Source organism: Salvelinus alpinus, chromosome 3 (genome assembly GCF_045679555.1).
Source record: "Salvelinus alpinus chromosome 3, SLU_Salpinus.1, whole genome shotgun sequence".
Lineage (NCBI taxonomy): Eukaryota > Metazoa > Chordata > Actinopteri > Salmoniformes > Salmonidae > Salvelinus > Salvelinus alpinus.
In genome coordinates this window covers 90,471,428-90,491,427 of record NC_092088.1, presented here as the reverse complement: position 1 = coordinate 90,491,427, position 20,000 = coordinate 90,471,428, and the positions used below count along the sequence as shown (strand labels likewise).

Below are 20,000 nucleotides of genomic sequence, written 5' to 3'. Positions count from 1 at the left end.
CTCCTCCACGGTCTGCAGATAAAAAGAGAAACTAACATTCTGATGAAAGATGTGTTTCCTTTATGTCTGCATGAGGAAGTAGCAACAGTTTCTGGACACATCAGAAACACACACACAGCACCCCATTAGGATGAATGTCAAAGCGTGGGCCAAGGGTGTGCAGCGCTGTGTGTTTCCCCTGGTCTCATAGCTGGTGACATCATTATTTCTCTCATTTAAAGGGATCCCCTGGTCGAGAAGGTCCCCCAGGTCCACCTGGCCCCGCGGGTCAACCAGTAAGTTAACCGCTCATCTCGTTCTAATCTCTCAGAGATATACTGTGGAGGTGCTAAGCCCACTGTACCATGTTTAGCTTAAAGGCCTCAAAACCACAGAAAGACAACTGTTTTACAGGAAACTGAAATCACAGGAGAAGATTTGGTTACACTGTACTTGAAGAGGTTATGTATAAGCATTCATACCACAATAAAACCAGTCATGGCAACTTTGAGTGTTTCAGTGTCATTCATAAGATTTCAAGCTTCGAGTGATGCTGAGATAATTATGAGGTTCATTCAACTGTGATCTGACTGAAAAACATCACAAAAATATTCATTGACATTTCTTTACATCTATAGTCATTATACAAAATTTCTGATGATAATTTGTCTTTCCAACAGACTGCCTTGCCAATTGTCGGAGATATGAGCTCTTTACTCAAGGTACTGGACTGTTTCATTTATTACCGTTGTGTCCTGTGATTATTCCCATCAATTGTCATTCCAACATTATTCAGTGTGGGACATAAATCATACATTATTTTTTCATTGACAAGATTAATGGAAGATGTTCTTTTAACACCTTGAAGTGCCAACATGTAGATCCACATTGACTGAGGGTGTAGAAACAGGTAATAATTTAGCCTGCTTTAATTGCATCAGTTTTTTTTTTTTTTTAATTTTTTTTTAAATTTTATCCCCTTTTCTCCCCAATTTTTCGTGGTATCCAATCGCTAGTAATTACTATCTTGTCTCATCGCTACAACTCCCGTACGGGCTCGGGAGAGACGAAGGTCGAAAGTCATGCGTCCTCCGAAGCACAACCCAACCTAGCCGCACTGCTTCTTAACACAGCGCGCCTCCAACCCGGAAGCCAGCCGCACCAATGTGTCGGAGGAAACACCGTGCACCCGCCCCCTCGGTTAGCGCGCACTGCGCCCGGCCCGCCACAGGAGTCGCTGGAGCGCGATGAGACAAGGATATCCCTACCGGCCAAACCCTCCCTAACCCGGACGACGCTAAGCCAATTGTGCGTCGCCCCACGGACCTCCCGGTCGCGGCCGGCTGCGACAGAGCCTGGGCGCGAACCCAGACTCTGGTGGCGCAGCATAGCACTGCGATGCAGTGCTCTAGACCACTGCGCCACCCGGGAGGCCCTTTAATTGCATCAGTTACTGTGATTGCAGCCACAGTGGTGTATTTCACAGTTTAAGACCTCACAGTTGTAATCCAAAAACAAACTTTTTACCAGTAGTAAACCTATTAGGGTGATGTTACGGTATTATTAACAGAAGCTCAGGAGCGCCTCCATCAGGCGGAGGTGGTGAACTGCAGCTAGAAATTCAAGAAATTGGAAATCCACTATGGAAATGCATTATTATATTCAACAGGAATCCTTGATATGTCCATAGAAGAATGCTGTTGTTCAATACATCCCTCCTGGAGTACACAGGGCCTGTGTCCAAAATGGTACCCTATTCCCTACACTGTGAACTACTTTTGACCAGAGAACTACAGCTGGGCTCTTGTCAACAGCAGTCCACTATATAGGGAATAGGGCTCTTGTCAACAGTAGTGCACTATATAGGGAATAGGGCTCTTGTCAACAGCAGTCCACTATATAGGGAATAGGGCTCTGGTCAACAGCAGTCCACTATATAGGGAATAGGGCTCTTGTCAACAGCAGTCCACTATATAGGGAATAGGGCTCTTGTCAACAGTAGTGCACTATATAGGGAATAGGGCTCTTGTCAACAGCAGTCCACTATATAGGGAATAGGGCTCTTGTCAACTGTAGTGCATTATATAGGGAATAGGGCTCTGGTCAACAGTAGTGCACTATATAGGGAATAGGGCTCTGGTCAACAGTAGTGCACTATATAGGGAATAGGGCTCTTGTCAACAGTAGTGCACTATATAGGGAATAGGGCTTTCTGTTGTCAGTTGTTTGTTCTCACGGCAACCTTGTTGCTATGTCTTTAAGGGACAATACTTTTCTACTTTTCCATCTATCTCTCCAACACTCCCACGCCTTGTTGATGTATGCTGCTGAGAGAAAGAAAGAGAGAGAGAGAGAGAGAGAGAGAGAGAGAGAGAGAGAGAGAGAGAGAGAGAGAGAGAGAGAGAGAGAGAGAGAGAGAGAGAGAGAGAGAGAGAGAGAGAGAGAGAGAGAGAGAGAGAGAGAGAGAGAGAGAGAGAGAGAGAGAGAGAGAGAGAGTTTTTTATTCTACCAGACCAAAGAAAGGAAGCACAGTTAAATTAATAAAGTTTCCAAGCTTTTAGCTGTTCAAAGCAGATTGACATTTATTGTCATGAATCTTGTCCTGGAGGCAGAACTGAGCGATTTCCACTAGATTGGCCAGCTGCAAAGTCAAACTTGGCTATGTTGTAAAATCTCATTTAAACAAACATTGGCTTTTTGGTCTTAGTTTAGGTTTAGCAGTATGGTTAAGATTAAGGTTAGATGTAAAATCTGATTGTATGACTTTGTGGCTGTGCTAGCTAGTGACCACTCTGCAGAGCTGTCTCCAGAACAAGATTCATGACAAAAAAAACGCTAACCTGCCTGTTTAAAGGCCTTTTTTACAATGTGCTGCTGGCTTGACTCTGCGTCATCCAACTTGATGAGCTGAATGACAACCCTCCCTAACAATAGCTTTTCTCAGTTTCTTCACTTTAATTGACAGAGTTTGGTCACTTTACAGCAGATGGTATTTGCTATTTCACACTGAAAGGAGCACTTAACTGAATTGGACCTTTTTATTTCAAGACACTTCGCTCAAGTCTCTCTCAGAAAAAAAAGATTTGTACTTACATAAAATTACATAAAATATCTTCCCACTGTTCTTCTCTGATGAGTCTAAATGGCAGTGACACTAGGGGTCATATAGCCTTCATGCTGTATAAACAGAATTGATATCTACAGCTGAATGGTTGGAGGTGGAACGTATTCAACAACCTGTGTGTTCTTCAGTGGAGGCTGCTGAGGGGAGGACAGCAAGTAATAACGTCTGAAACGGCATCAAACACATGGAAACCATTCCGCTCCAGTCATTACCACGAGCCCGTCCTCCCTAATTCAGGTCCCACCAACCTCCTGTGGTGTTCTTCTACTGTATGTACACTGAGTGGACAAAACATTAGGAACACCTGCTCTTTTCAGGTGAATCCAGGTGAAAGTTATGATCCCTTATTGATGTCACTTGTTAAATCCACTTCATCAGTGTAGATGAAGGAGAGGAGACAGGTTAAAGAAGGATTTTTAAGCCTTGAGACAATTGATACATGGATTGTGTGTGTGTGCCATTCAGAGGGTGAATGGGCAAGACAAAATATTGAATTGCCTTTGAGGGTATTGTAGTAGGTGCCAGGTGCACCGGTTTGTTTCAAGAACTGCAATGCTGCTGGGTTTTTCATTCTCAACAGTTTCCTGTGTGTATCAAGAATGGTCTACCCCCCAAAGGACATCCACCCAACTTGACAAAACTGTTGGAAGCATTGGGCCAGCATCCCTGTGGAACGCTTTCGACACCTTATAGAGTCCATGCCCCGACGAATTGAGGCTGTTCTGATTGCAAAGGGGGAGGTGCAACTCAATATTAGGAGGATGTCCTCAATGTTTTGTACACTCAGTGTATAATCATAGCATTGTTCTATGAACTAAGTGCCTCTGGGTAACTGATACAGTTTAACCTAATTATCTTCAGCAGAGTACAGAATGTCTGCTGCTGTAGGGAAAGTACACTTCAACAACTCCACAGTGCACGAGTACAGAGTGTATCTCTCCAGAGCAGGTCCCTTTGAGATGTTACAGGTTCATAATTAGGTGCGATATTATACCTTTCCAAGACAAGGCTGATTTCCCAGACAGGACTGATTTCCAAGACAGTGCTGATTTCCCAGACAGGACTGATTTCCAAGACAAGGCTGATTTCCCAGACAGGACTGATTTCCCAGACAGGACTGATTTCCCAGACAGGGCTGATTTCCCAGACAGGGCTGATTTCCCAGACAGGGCTGATTTCTCAAACACAGACTAAGACTAACTATTTGAATGTAAATAAGTGTTACCTGAACTGGATGGGAGACTGTGATATTTCAAATGATCCCCCAAATGTCACAGTCAGTTAGAGAGTGGGTGGGAAACAGGACAATGTCTGGTTCTCAGTCTGCTCACAGGAACTTCCATGTTGTGGAAAGAGAGAACATTAAGACACGGCCCCTGTTCTTCGACCCAGGGGAGATGGAATACAAACAAAAGGAGCACTGCATGTCCCTGCTGTGACTCAGTGAGATGACAGATACCTGTATGACCATACCCCCCCCCCCCCCCCCCCCCCGCTGTGTGTTGGCAGAATGCCTGCACTGTGTGCCAGACCAGAGTGCCAGGTCTGCCTGGGCAGAAGGGCGAGAAGGGAACCTATGGAGCGACAGGAGTGCAAGGCATGGTGGGAGAAAAGGTGAGTGTCTGATTATCTTTACTGAGTGTGTGTGTGTGTGTGTGTGTGTGTGTGTGTGTGTGTGTGTGTGTGTGTGTGTGTGTGTGTGTGTGTGTGTGTGTGTGTGTGTGTGTGTGTGTGTGTGTGTGTGTGCGTGCGTGCGTGCGTGCGTGCGTGCGTGCGTGCGTGCGTGCGTGCGTGCGTGCGTGCGTGCGTGCGTGCGTGCGTGCGTGCGTCTGCCTGCCTGCCTGCCTGCACAGAAGGGTGAGAATGGAACCCTTAGGGACAGGTTGTGTGAGGGGGTTTGTGTGTGTGTGCCTTTCTCTATGCAGGCGTTCTTGCGTGCGTTGATTTGCGCGTGTGTGTGTGTGTGTCCATTCTAAACAGGGGGATCCAGGAGTGCGAGGACCTCTCGGTAATCCAGGGAAAGAAGGTCCAAAGGTAGGAAACAACGTGTCATCCTGATTATATTGCATGTGTTCTAAATAGCAGCCTATTCCCTGTTATAATGGATGTGTTCTAAATAGCAGCCTATTCCCTACATAGTGCACTATAACCTCTGGTGAAAAGTAGTGCCCTGTGTAAAGGATTAGGAAGCCATTTGGGACACAGTCAATGTATACAGAATTACTTTCCACCTTACAAATACTCCATTCACTCCATTCATTGCAAATCTCAGCATGCCAAAGTGAATTAGAGCAGATAATAGGTGTAAAAGTATTAAGACTGGTGCATAACATCGCTGGGGACTACACTTCTTCAGGTTATTATTCAACATGGTTGTATCCGTTGTTGCTATTGATTTTCAGTAGAATTTTTTTCATAATACTTCCTACGAATAAATACCCTCTTCATAATGCATTATGAGGACATTTATAATGCCTTATAAACGATGCATAATATGCTATAATGTACGACATAGGCTCTCGTAGTTGTTCATATTTCTTTTCATCAGAGAGATTTAGGAAGATTCAGACACCAACCGTTGAACCAAACATTCAAACATTTACAATGCTAGTCCAGCCCATTCGTATCATCAGAGCTGCTGGCGGCAGACCTGGTTGCCATGGATACACAGCCGTGTCCTGTATTAGTAAAATTACCCAAGCAGTCGCTTCTAATTGGCTCTATTAGAAACAAGAAGTCAAAGTGAAATGTATGACCACCAGTCATGCCACTGGTTTGACACTATTAGAAGGTTTGGAGAGGACAGACGGTACATTATGGTGGTAGATGTGTCTTATTTCACAAGCAAACACATTAACAAAAGGTTTATACAGAATTGAACTTGATTTACTGTTGTTGTTACTGTTTAGTCATTCACTGATGTTGTTTGCTGTTCTAGGGGATGAAAGGAGAGAGAGGATTCCCTGGGCCTAGTGGAGACAAAGGAGACGAGGTGGGTTTCAGACCTGTCGTGGGGCCAATACATGAATCATATACTTTAACATGCTTGAGTGTGCTTGAAAGTACACTACATCAAATCAAATCAAATCTGGAACCGGTGCACCTGGCACCAACCATCATACCACGCTCGAAGTCGCTTAGGTCACTCGTTTTACCCTTTGTGACGTTCAGTCGATCAGTAACTGAATGCCTCAATGCCTCAATGCCTGCTTTGTATAGCGAGCCACGGCCACGGTGACTCATCTTGTCCCATGTACAACAGAATCAATGGAATTGTCCCGAAAATGCAAACGAGGTTAACTCTCCTCTTGTCCTTCTTGTAAACCTACCAGTTAGGCTATCATACACTAACTATTACACAGGAAGTGACAATGATTGTTCTCTGGTGTTTCTTGTCTTTCTCAGGGCTCTCCTGGAGTTCCAGGCATTCTGGGTGCAACAGGCCGTACTGGAGCCCCTGTAAGCAAAACAAATCATCTTTCACATCTATTCATCCCTAGTTGTAATGCATGTGTAGTACTGTGTAGTACTGTGTTGCTGATACAAGAACAATCACTGAGAACACCATACTCATCGTTTGGTCCATATTTTCTCTCATCCAGTTTCTATATTTAGTTTGTGACCCAGTTAATTGATGTCCTTTGTTTCTATATTTAGTTTGTGACCCAGTTAATTGATGTACTTTGTTTCTATATTTAGTTTGTGACCCAGTTAATTGATGTCCTTTGTTTCTGTTTGCAGGGTGTCATGGGCAGACCTGGGCCAATGGGTCAGCCTGGAACAAAGGGAGAACGGGTAAGAAAGCGATGTTGTGCGTACACGCACTGTATGAATATACAGTCGCTAGTGAAAGTCTACGCACACTTGCACGGTCTTCACACTTTGCTGCTTTAAAATTAAATCTACAAAGGGATTAAATTAGATTTTTCCCTATGGAGCTACACAACCTACTCCAAAGTGAAAGAAAAATGATAGATCATTTTCCAAATGACTTAGAAACACAAAATGATGATAAATTGATTGCGTATGTTTTCACTTTTACTTGGTGGAAGCACCTTTGTCAGCCATTACAGCTGGGAATCATTCTGAATAAGATTCTACCAAGCTTGCACAACTCTTAGGACAACATGCACTCAGTGGCCAGTTTATTAGGTACCGGGTCAGACCCCCCCCCCTTTGCCTCCAGAACAGACTGAATTATTTGGGGTATGGAAATATTGCTCAATTGGTATCAAGGGACCTAACATGTGCCAGGAAAACATTCCCCACATCATTACACCACCGCCACCAGCCTGTACCGTTGATACCAGGCAGAATGGGGCCATGGACTCATGCTGCTTATGTCAAATCCTGACTCTGCCATCAGCATGACGCAACAGCAACTGCTGGGTTAGGTATTGAGAAGACAGGGTTTCCTCTAACTTTTTACCTGGGCTTTGCTCTTTTCATGTTTCTTTAGATCCTGACAGCCTCCCAAGGCCACGACAATACTGGAAAATACAAAGGGATCAAAACCATTGCATTCACTCCACATTACTGGCCCGTATGGTAAAGTGAAGGAAGCCTGTGTTAAAAAAAATCCACTCCAAATCATTGATTCTGTTTGCAACAATACCATGAAGTAATACTGCAAGACAACACAGCAAATAAATTAGGTTTTTGGCCTAAAATAAAAACTACAGGTATTTTCAAGTATTGTGGTTGGCAGCATCATGTTATGGGTCTGCTTGTCATCTCCAGGGACTGGGGAGTTTGTCAGGATCAAGCAATGGAATTATATTGCCCTAAGAGTTGTGCAAAGTTGGTAGAATCTTATTCAAAATGATTCACAGCTGTAATGGCTGCCAAAAGGTGCTTCCGCCAAGTATTAATTTTGGGGTGTGAAGACATACACAATCAAGACATCTTTGTTTTTTTTTTCCTTCATTAATTAGAACATTTGTATATACATGTCTTTCACTTTGAAGATGTGGAGTAGGTTGTGTAGATCTGTAGCAAAAAAAATCTAATTCAATCAATTTTTTGATTTCATTTTAAGGGGGCAAAATGTGAAGACTGTGTCATTGGTGTACAGACTTTCACTAGGCACCGTACTGTACGTGTCTGCTTTATGTTCTAAATATAGGCAGTTAGTACATACAGGGTCATGTTCTATTCATGCATGTGGCCTGACAAGAGCTGTTCTGATAGTCTAAGATGAAAACAATGCCTTACGTCTTATTTAGTACTATCTCAAATACTCAAATAATACGCAGGAATCATGATATTTTCTTAAAAAGCACTTATATACCTTATGGATTTCTCTTCAGTTTTGTTGTTGAACGAATGCCATAGGCCTAGTCTTGTCAGTGGATTGGGGTGGCGTGCTGTATGCCAATTAAGTAGCCTTGCAAGAGGCTTGTGCAAGCCAGAACAGCTCATATGATCTCCTGCTTCTGTAGCGTGAGGCAGGTTGATGTACAAGTACACCCCTTGTACAGGACACTAGTTTATCGCAGGGCCTTACCCCCAATCTCTCTCAAATTCAACAGAGCGAGTATGTCCCTCTTCTCAAATACTGTACCTCTGCAATGGACTTGTATTGTCAGTCATGCCATGTCCCAAAGATTAGGATTGTCACTGTGTCTAATGTGTGGCTAAATATGGGTAAAGACGTATTCCTAGATTATTGGGATCTTAACTGAAGAAATGTGTTCCTCAGTGACTGACTGGAAAGCATTATCCCTCTCATGGTTTGTTCTGTGTGTATATATGTGTGCGTGCGTGTGTGTGTGTGTGTGTGTGTGTGTGTGTGTGTGTGTGTGTGTGTGTGTGTGTGTGTGTGTGTGTGTGTGTGTGTGTGTGTGTGTGTGTGTGTGTGTGTGTGTGTGTGTGTGTGTGTGTGTGTGTGTGTGTGTGTGTCCTACAGGGAAGTGAAGGCTCCCCTGGAAGGCCAGGACTACCAGGCCCCCCAGTAAGTTATCCAGAGCATCACTGAGATCTCTCTGTGTGTGTATACAGACAGTGTGTATGCGTGCGTGTACAGAGAATGTGTGTGTTGTTGAGTCAATGGTGAGATGTGTCAACAGTTTTCATGCCTATGAATGATGACACCAGTTCAAGGTACCTTAGCCAATTACTGGTGTCCTTTTGAATGGCTGGTCACACAACACATCATTTAAAAGGACAGTGAGATTGACTTATTACTTTGAAGGACACCATGTTTTCTTCCGTCTACTTGAGAGAATGTTTTTCCTGTTTTTTTCTTCCTTCCTGGAAATCAAATCAAGTACGATTTTATTGGTCACCTACACATATTTAGCAGATGTTATTGTGGGTGTAGCGAAATGCTTGTGTTCCTAGTTCCAACAGTGCTGTAATATCTAACAGTGCTGTAGTGTCTAACAGTGCAGTAGTATCTAACAGTGCAGTAGTATCTAACAGTGCAGTAGTATCTAACAGTGCAGTAGTATCTAACAGTGCAGTAGTATCTAACAGTGCAGTAGTATCTAACAGTGCAGTAGTATCTAACAGTGCAGTAGTATCTAACAGTGCAGTAGTATCTAACAGTGCAGTAGTGTCTAACAGTGCAGTAGTATCTAACAGTGCAGTAGTATCTAACAGTGCAGTAGTATCTAACAGTGCAGTAGTATCTAACAGTGCAGTAGTATCTAACAGTGCAGTAGTGTCTAAGAGTGCAGTAGTGCAGTAGTATCTAACAGTGCAGTAGTATCTAACAGTGCAGTAGTGTCTAAGAGTGCAGTAGTGCAGTAGTGTCTAACAGTGCAGTAGTATCTAACAGTGCAGTAGTGTCTAAGAGTGCAGTAGTGCAGTAGTATCTAACAGTGCAGTAGTATCTAACAGTGCAGTAGTATCTAACAGTGCAGTAGTATCTAACAGTGCAGTAGTGTCTAAGAGTGCAGTAGTGCAGTAGTATCTAACAGTGCAGTAGTATCTAACAGTGCAGTAGTGTCTAAGAGTGCAGTAGTGCAGTAGTGTCTAACAGTGCAGTAGTATCTAACAGTGCAGTAGTGTCTAACAGTGCAGTAGTGTCTAACAGTGCAGTAGTGTCTATCAGTGCAGTAGTATCTAACAGTGCAGTAGTATCTAACAGTGCAGTAGTATCTAACACTGCAGTAGTATCTAACAGTGCAGTAGTGTCTAACAGTGCAGTAGTGTCTAACAGTGCAGTAGTATCTAACAGTGCAGTAGTGTCTAACAGTGCAGTAGTATCTAACAGTGCAGTAGTATCTAACAGTGCAGTAGTATCTAACAGTGCAGTAGTGTCTAACAGTGCAGTAGTGTCTAACAGTGCAGTAGTCTCTAACAGTGCAGTAGTATCTAACAGTGCAGTAGTATCTAACAGTGCAGTAGTGTCTAAGAGTGCAGTAGTGCAGTAGTATCTAACAGTGCAGTAGTATCTAACAGTGCAGTAGTGTCTAAGAGTGCAGTAGTGCAGTAGTGTCTAACAGTGCAGTAGTATCTAACAGTGCAGTAGTATCTAACAGTGCAGTAGTGTCTAACAGTGCAGTAGTGTCTAACAGTGCAGTAGTGTCTAACAGTGCAGTAGTATCTAACAGTGCAGTAGTGTCTAAGAGTGCAGTAGTGCAGTAGTATCTAACAGTGCAGTAGTATCTAACAGTGCAGTAGTGTCTAAGAGTGCAGTAGTGCAGTAGTGTCTAACAGTGCAGTAGTATCTAACAGTGCAGTAGTGTCTAAGAGTGCAGTAGTGCAGTAGTGTCTAACAGTGCAGTAGTATCTAACAGTGCAGTAGTGTCTAACAGTGCAGTAGTGTCTAACAGTGCAGTAATGTCTAACAGTGCAGTAGTGTCTAACAGTGCAGTAGTATCTAACAGTGCAGTAGTGTCTAACAGTGCAGTAGTGTCTAACAGTGCAGTAGTGTCTAACAGCGCAGTAGTGTCTAACAGTGCAGTAGTATCTAACAGTGCAGTAGTATCTAACAGTGCAGTAGTAGCTAACAGTGCAGTAGTGTCTAACAGTGCAGTAGTGTCTAACAGTGCAGTAGTGTCTAACAGTGCAGTAGTATCTAACAGTGCAGTAGTATCTAACAGTGCAGTAGTATCTAACAGTGCAGTAGTGTCTAACAGTGCAGTAGTGTCTAACAGTGCAGTAGTGTCTAACAGTGCAGTAGTGTCTAACAGTGCAGTAGTATCTAACAGTGCAGTAGTATCTAACAGTGCAGTAGTATCTAACAGTGCAGTAGTATCTAACAGTGCAGTAGTGTCTAAGAGTGCAGTAGTGCAGTAGTATCTAACAGTGCAGTAGTATCTAACAGTGCAGTAGTGTCTAAGAGTGCAGTAGTGCAGTAGTGTCTAACAGTGCAGTAGTATCTAACAGTGCAGTAGTGTCTAAGAGTGCAGTAGTGCAGTAGTATCTAACAGTGCAGTAGTATCTAACAGTGCAGTAGTATCTAACAGTGCAGTAGTATCTAACAGTGCAGTAGTGTCTAAGAGTGCAGTAGTGCAGTAGTATCTAACAGTGCAGTAGTATCTAACAGTGCAGTAGTGTCTAAGAGTGCAGTAGTGCAGTAGTGTCTAACAGTGCAGTAGTATCTAACAGTGCAGTAGTATCTAACAGTGCAGTAGTATCTAACAGCGCAGTAGTATCTAACAGTGCAGTAGTATCTAACAGTGCAGTAGTATCTAACAGTGCAGTAGTGTCTAAGAGTGCAGTAGTGCAGTAGTATCTAACAGTGCAGTAGTATCTAACAGTGCAGTAGTGTCTAAGAGTGCAGTAGTGCAGTAGTGTCTAACAGTGCAGTAGTATCTAACAGTGCAGTAGTGTCTAAGAGTGCAGTAGTGCAGTAGTATCTAACAGTGCAGTAGTATCTAACAGTGCAGTAGTATCTAACAGTGCAGTAGTATCTAACAGTGCAGTAGTGTCTAAGAGTGCAGTAGTGCAGTAGTATCTAACAGTGCAGTAGTATCTAACAGTGCAGTAGTGTCTAAGAGTGCAGTAGTGCAGTAGTGTCTAACAGTGCAGTAGTATCTAACAGTGCAGTAGTATCTAACAGTGCAGTAGTATCTAACAGCGCAGTAGTGTCTAACAGTGCAGTAGTGTCTAACAGTGCAGTAGTATCTAACAGTGCAGTAGTGTCTAACAGCGCAGTAGTGTCTAACAGTACAGTAGTATCTAACAGTGCAGTAGTATCTAATAGTGCAGTAGTATCTAACAGTGCAGTAGTATCTAATAGTGCAATAGTGTCTAATAGTGCAGTAGTGTCTAATAGTGCAGTAGTGCAGTAGTGTCTAACAGTGCAGTAGTATCTAACAGTGCAGTAGTGTCTAAAAGTGCAGTAGTATCTAACAGTGCAGTAGTGTCTAACAGTGCAGTAGTATCTATCAGTGCAGTAGTATCTAACAGTGCAGTAGTATCTAACAGTGCAGTAGTATCTAACAGTGCAGTAGTATCTAACAGTGCAGTAGTATCTAACAGTGCAGTAGTATCTAACAGTGCAGTAGTATCTAACAGTGCAGTAGTGTCTAACAGTGCAGTAGTGTCTAACAGTGCAGTAGTATCTAACAGTGCAGTAGTGTCTAACAGTGCAGTAGTATCTAACAGTGCAGTAGTGTCTAACAGTGCAGTTGTATCTAACAGTGCAGTAGTGTCTAACAGTGCAGTAGTGTCTAACAGTGCAGTAGTGTCTAACAGTGCAGTAGTATCTATCAGTGCAGTAGTATCTAACAGTGCAGTAGTATCTAACATTGTAGTGTCTAACAGTGCAGTAGTATCTAACAGTGCAGTAGTATCTAACAGTGCAGTAGTATCTAACAGTGCAGTAGTATCTAACAGTGCAGTAGTGTCTAACAGTGCAGTAGTGTCTAACAGTGCAGTAGTATCTAAAAATGATTCACAAAATATACACAAATCTAAAAGTAAAAGAATGGAATTAAGAAATATATTAATATTAGTATCTAACAGTGCAGTAGTGTCTAACAGTGCAGTAGTATCTATCAGTGCAGTAGTATCTAACAGTGCAGTAGTATCTAACAGTGTAGTGTCTAACAGTGCAGTAGTATCTAACAGTGCAGTAGTATCTAACAGTGCAGTAGTATCTAACAGTGCAGTAGTGTCTAACAGTGCAGTAGTGTTTAACAGTGCAGTAGTATCTAAAAATGATTCACAAAATATACACAAATCTAAAAGTAAAAGAATGGAATTAAGAAATATATTAATATTAGATTGAGTAATGTCGGAGTGTCATAGACTAAAATACAGTAGAATATAATACAGTAAATAGATATGAGATGAGTAAAGCAGTATGTAAACATTATTACAGTGACTAGTGTTCCATCGTTAAAGTGGCCAGTGATTCCATGTCTATGTATATACGGCAGCAGCCTCTAAGGTGCAGGGTTGAGTAACCGGGTGGAAGCCGGCTAGTGATGGCTATTTAACATTCGGATGGCCTTACGATAGAAGCTGTTTTTCAGTCTCTCGGTACCAGCTTTGATGCACCTATACTGACCTCTCCTTCTGGATGATAGCGGGGTGAACAGGCCGTGGCTCAGGTGGTTGATGTCCTTGATGATCTTTTTGGCCTGTAACATGGGGTGCTGTAGGTGTCCTGGAGCGCAGGTAGAAACGTTATTGAGTCACCATGGTCATGTTACTTCTGGGGACACTGGAGCAAAACCAAAAGGAGTGTTTCTTATTGGACACGTACAAAGATAGTGCTTCCTGTTTCACTCCGTTAGGGAGGGTTTTCTTCCATTTTGTGCCTACTTAAAACTTCCCTGTTTCACTCCGTTATGGAGGGTTTTCTTCCATTTTGTGCCTACTTAATGCTTCCCTGTTTCACTCCGTTATGGAGGGTTTTCTTCCATTTTGTGCCTACTTAATACTTCCCTGTTTCACTCCGTTATGGAGGGTTTTCTTCCATTTTGTGCCTACTTAATGCTTCCCTGTTTCACTCCGTTATGGAGGGTTTTCTCCCATTTTGTGCCTACTTAATACTTCCCTGTTTCACTCCGTTATGGAGGGTTTTCTCCCATTTTGTGCCTACTTAATGCTTCCCTGTTTCACTCCGTTATGGAGTATTTTCTTCCATTTTGCGCCTACTTAATACAACCCACTTACTGTGTTGGAGGAGAGGGGCAATGAATGAACTTCAGTACTGTAAATTCTTTACATTGCACAAATCTAGCAAAAGCTTAGGGCCACAGATTTCCTTCAAACTGAAAAGCTGTTCTCCTGTAGATACTCTGTGGTTAGTTTAGCGTTGTCTTGCAGCCGTTTAGCTTTGCCTCAGATCACACTGATGACAGACAGCACATACACTGAGTAGTGGAGAGGAGACCGGTGGTTACACACACACACACACACACACACACACACACACACACACACACACACACACACACACACACACACACACACACACACACACACACACACACACACACACACACACACACACACACACATACACTAGCTAGCGTTATTATTACAGATTTATAATTCATCACTCGTCCCCTTGAACCCTCCGTGGCACACACACGCACGGATGCACACACACTCAGACACAAACACACACACATTAAAAAGCACCCACATACACACACCCTCCCACGCCCTGGCCCCATAAACGCTAGTCAGGGAGGACTATCCAGACTATCTCTGGTATATCCGGGCTACTCCTCAAGCCATCAGGATGTTGTAGTTGCTGCTGCTAGCCTCCATCTCTTTAAATCAATGTGTTCTGCTACACTATTTCCCCCAGATACACTAGTTAGGCTGCGGCCCAAATGGCACCTTATTCATTATATAGTGCACTACTTTTTACCTGAGCCCTATGAGCCCTTAAGTGGGGCACTATAGGGGATAGGGTGCCATTTGGTACTCACATGAGTGTTTGAATCTTCAGAGGCCGGAGGGTTAAATAAGTGTTACTGCTCTCCTCTTTTGTTTAGTGATCACCAGGCAGCCCCAGATATTGATCTCTCCATGTAGTGATCACCAGGCAGCCCCAGATATTGATCTCTCCATGTAGTGATCACCAGGCAGCCCCAGATATTGATCTCTCCATGTAGTGATCACCAGGCAGCCCCAGATATTGATCTCTCCATGTAGTGATCACCAGGCAGCCCCAGATATTGATCTCTCCATGTAGTGATCACCAGGCAGCCCCAGATATTGATCTCTCCATGTAGTGATCACCAGGCAGCCCCAGATATTCATCTCTCCATGTAGTGATCACCAGGCAGCCCCAGATATTGATCTCTCCATGTAGTGATCACCAGGCAGCCCCAGATATTCATCTCTCCATGTAGTGATCACCAGGCAGCCCCAGATATTGATCTCTCCATGTAGTGATCAACAGGCAGCCCCAGATATTCATCTCTCCATGTAGTGATCACCAGGCAGCCCCAGATATTCATCTCTCCATGTAGTGATCACCAGGCAGCCCCAGATATTGATCTCTCCATGTAGTGATCACCAGGCAGCCCCAGATATTCATCTCTCCATGTAGTGATCACCAGACAGCCCCAGATATTCATCTCTCCATGTAGTGATCACCAGGCAGCCCCAGATATTCATCTCTCCATGTAGTGATCACCAGGCAGCCCCAGATATTAATCTCTCCATGTAGTGATCACCAGGCAGCCCCAGATATTCATCTCTCCATGTAGTGATCACCAGGCAGCCCCAGATATTCATCTCTCCATGTAGTGATCACCAGGCAGCCCCAGATATTCATCTCTCCATGTAGTGATCACCAGGCAGCCCCAGATATTCATCTCTCCATGTAGTGATCACCAGGCAGCACCAGATATTCATCTCTCCATGTAGTGATCACCAGGCAGCCCCAGATATTCATCTCTCCATGTAGTGATCACCAGGCAGCCCCATATATTCATCTCTCCATGTCGTGATCACCAGGCAGCCCCAGATATTAATCTCTCCATGTAGTGATCACCAGGCAGCCCCAGATATTCATCTCTCCATGTAGTGATCACCAGGCAGCCCCAAATATTCATCTCTCCATGTAGTGATCAACAGGCAGCCCCAGATATTCATCTCTCCATGTAGTGATCACCAGGCAGCCCCAGATATTGATCTCTCCATGTAGTGATCACCAGGCAGCCCCAGATATTCATCTCTCCATGTAGTGATCACCAGACAGCCGCAGATATTGATCTCTCCATGTAGTGATCACCAGGCAGCCCCAGATATTCATCTCTCCATGTAGTGATCACCAGGCAGCCCCAGATATTCATCTCTCCATGTAGTGATCACCAGGCAGCCCCAGATATTGATCTCTCCATGTAGTGATCACCAGGCAGCCCCAGATATTGATCTCTCCATGTAGTGATCACCAGGCAGCCCCAGATATTCATCTCTCCATGTAGTGATCACCAGACAGCCGCAGATATTGATCTCTCCATGTAGTGATCACCAGGCAGCCCCAGATATTGATCTCTCCATGTAGTGATCACCAGGCAGCCCCAGATATTCATCTCTCCATGTAGTGATCACCAGGCAGCCCCAGATATTGATCTCTCCATGTAGTGATCACCAGGCAGCCCCAGATATTCATCTCTCCATGTAGTGATCACCAGGCAGCCCCAGATATTCATCTCTCCATGTAGTGATCACCAGACAGCCCCAGATATTCATCTCTCCATGTAGTGATCACCAGACAGCCCCAGATATTCATCTCTCCATGTAGTGATCACCAGACAGCCCCAGATATTGATCTCTCCATGTAGTGATCACCAGGCAGCCCCAGATATTCATCTCTCCATGTAGTGATCACCAGGCAGCCCCAGATATTGATCTCTCCATGTAGTGATCACCAGGCAGCCCCAGATATTGAGCTCCCCATGTAGTGATCACCAGGCAGCCCCAGATATTCATTTCTCCATGTAGTGATCACCAGGCAGCCCCAGATATTCATCTCTCCATGTAGTGATCACCAGGCAGCCCCAGATATTCATCTCTCCCATGTTGCATTTAAGGGCTTAACAAAGTAATACTGTCTGCCTGGTCCAGGCCTACAGGACTGACTGTTAGACTAGAGGCACAGAAAACACACACACACACTCACACATACACACACACACACACACACACACACACACACACACACACACACACACACACACACACACACACACACACACACACACACACACACACACACACACACACACACACACACACACACACACACACACACACACACACACACACACACCCCGAGACCTTTACGAGTGTGTAAGGCTAGAAGCCATGAGGCAGGGTGTTAACGGAGGAGATACCTGGCTCTGACTGAGATGTGTGTGTTTGCAGGGTGTCCCCTATGTGGAGGGCAATGGGATGAGCAGTCTGTACAAACTGCAGGTAAGAACTTCACTGTACTCATCCTCATCACCTTGGTGAGTCAGGTGTTGCCGACGATGCAACTAGCATCACAGTGCTAGTCAACAGGTGTATAGCTGACATGTTACTCATAGTCTGTTGATTGTTTGTTGAGCATCGGTAGGGTGACCCTCAAAGTAAAGGTTACCACATTCCCCTATATACTGTAGGCTACTGTAGATACCATATCATCAGATACCATGTCATCAGATACCATGTCATCAGATACCATGTCATCAGATACCATGTCATCAGATACCATATTATCACATACCATATAATCAGATAACATATCATCAAATACTATGTCATCAGATACCATGTCATCAGATACCATGTCATCAGATACCATGTCATCAGATACCATGTCATCAGATACCATATTATCACATACCATATAATCAGATAACATATCATCAAATACTATGTCATCAGATACCATGTCATCAGATACCATGTCATCAGATACCATGTCATCAGATACCATGTCATCAGATACCGTGTCATCAGATACCATGTCATCAGATACCATATTATCAGATACCATGTCATCAGATACCATGTCATCAGATACCATATTATCAGATACCGTGTCATCAGATACCGTGTCATCAGATGCCATGTCATCAGATACCATGTCATCAGATACCGTGTCATCAGATACCATATTATCAGATACCGTGTCATCAGATACCATGTCATCGTTGTGTTGAATGTTATGATGATAATACTAGTTTCTCCACAGAGTGGAGGAGCCATCTCAGGACCCCCTGGAGCACCAGGTGCACCAGTAAGTATCTCATAATCTACTGTCTCATCATCCATCCTCCTACTGTATCATCCTCCTTCTGTCTCATCATCCATCCTCCTACTGTCTCATCCTCCTTCTGTCTCATCATCCATCCTCCTACTGTATCATCCTCCTTCTGTCTCATCATCCTGCTGTCTCATCCTCCTACTGTCTCATCATCCTGCTGTCTCATCACCCATCCTCCTACTGTATCATCCTCCTACTGTCTCATCATCCTGCTGTCTCATCATCCATCCTCCTACTGTATCATCCTCCTACTGTCTCATCATCTACTGTCTCATCATCCATCATCCTACTGTCTCATCATCCTACTGTCTCACCATCCATCCTCCTACTGTATCATCCTCCTACTGTCTCATCATCTACTGTCTCATCATCCATCATCCTACTGTATCATCCTCCTACTGTCTCATCATCCTACTGTCTCATCATCCATCCTCCTACTGTCTCATCATCCATCATCCTACTGTCTCATCATCCTACTGTCTCATCCTACTGTCTCATCATCCTACTGTCTCATCATCCTACTGTCTCATCATCCTACTGTGTCATCATCCATCCTAACCAGACATGTATTCAGATCCTGTGTACTGTACTGTCAGGGTCAGAAACACACAGGCCATACTTTATCATCCTAAGAGTAGCTGTCATCTCCTTCACTGTCTCCAGCCCTCTAGTTAGACTCAGTCATGTTCAGTGAGAGCTCACTGGTGGGGAGAAACTGACAGAGAGAGAGAGACTGACAGAGAGAGAGAGAGACTGACAGAGAGAGAGAGAGACTGACAGAGAGAGAGAGAGACTGACAGAGAGAGAGACTGACACAGAGAGAGAGACTGACAGAGGCTGACAGAGAGAGAGAGAGAGAGAGAGAGAGAGAGAGAGAGAGAGAGAGAGAGAGAGAGAGAGAGAGAGAGAGAGAGAGAGAGAGAGAGAGAGAGAGAGAGAGAGAGAGAGAGAGAGAGAGAGAGAGAGAGAGAGAGAGAGAGAGAGAGAGACACACACACACAGAGAGAGGGAGAGAGAGAACACTGTCTGAGCAGTGGCCTGACTCTGTTCTCCCTGCATTGTGCCTCTGTGGCGAGGTGTGGTGACCTGATTTACTTATCAAAGCCACTGAGCTCTGCCCTTATCAGTCTGTCTGTAATCTACCTACAACCCTCGGAGACTTTACCTCTTCCATCATAACACACAGACACTCCGCTCATAGGACCTGCAGGGGTCCACAAAGAGAACTCAGATAAACTGGTCAACTGTTTTTCACACAACGGGCAGCCTACCCAGGGACCACAGTAGAATCTCTGGGGAGCTTTGCTCTGTCTGTCTGTCTGCATCTAACATGTACAGTACTGCTGGGGGTATCATGACGTGGTTTAGTACTCCCAGAGAGCATTTACTGAATGTTAAATATATTACCTGTCAGGTATATTAACTGTTTGTAATGTACACTTGTTAAATGTATTTATCTTAAATGTAATGTATTTAATGTCAATTGTAATAGTTTATAATGTCATTTTAGGTCTGAGTTGGACCCTAGAAAGATTAGCTGTCGCCATGGCATCAGCTAACAGGGATCCTAATGAAACATTCAATTAATTCTAGAAGAATTAAGAAATAATTAAAATGACGAGTTAAAATGGAGAACAATGAAAGCAACAGGCTACACTAAATTATACAATATGTCCATTTTAGTTTAGTTCCAATTAGATTTTGCTGTTTGTTTTA

General features: G+C 43.8%; 1 protein-coding gene across 7 annotated transcripts in view; it reads left to right on the top strand.

Annotated features, from left to right (window-relative positions):
* Window positions 1-20,000, top strand: part of col19a1 (collagen type XIX alpha 1 chain) — a 259,676-nt gene that overhangs the window by 192,016 nt on the left and 47,660 nt on the right. For all 7 annotated transcript variants that reach the window (XM_071394460.1, XM_071394459.1, XM_071394458.1 and 4 more), the window contains 10 exons: window positions 222-275; window positions 660-701; window positions 4,613-4,717; window positions 5,084-5,137; window positions 6,042-6,095; window positions 6,509-6,562; window positions 6,845-6,898; window positions 9,012-9,056; window positions 17,399-17,449; window positions 18,213-18,257. In XM_071394460.1, the coding sequence (XP_071250561.1) occupies window positions 222-275; window positions 660-701; window positions 4,613-4,717; window positions 5,084-5,137; window positions 6,042-6,095; window positions 6,509-6,562; window positions 6,845-6,898; window positions 9,012-9,056; window positions 17,399-17,449; window positions 18,213-18,257 (558 nt within the window). The remainder of the gene's footprint in view (window positions 1-221; window positions 276-659; window positions 702-4,612; window positions 4,718-5,083; window positions 5,138-6,041; window positions 6,096-6,508; window positions 6,563-6,844; window positions 6,899-9,011; window positions 9,057-17,398; window positions 17,450-18,212; window positions 18,258-20,000) is intronic.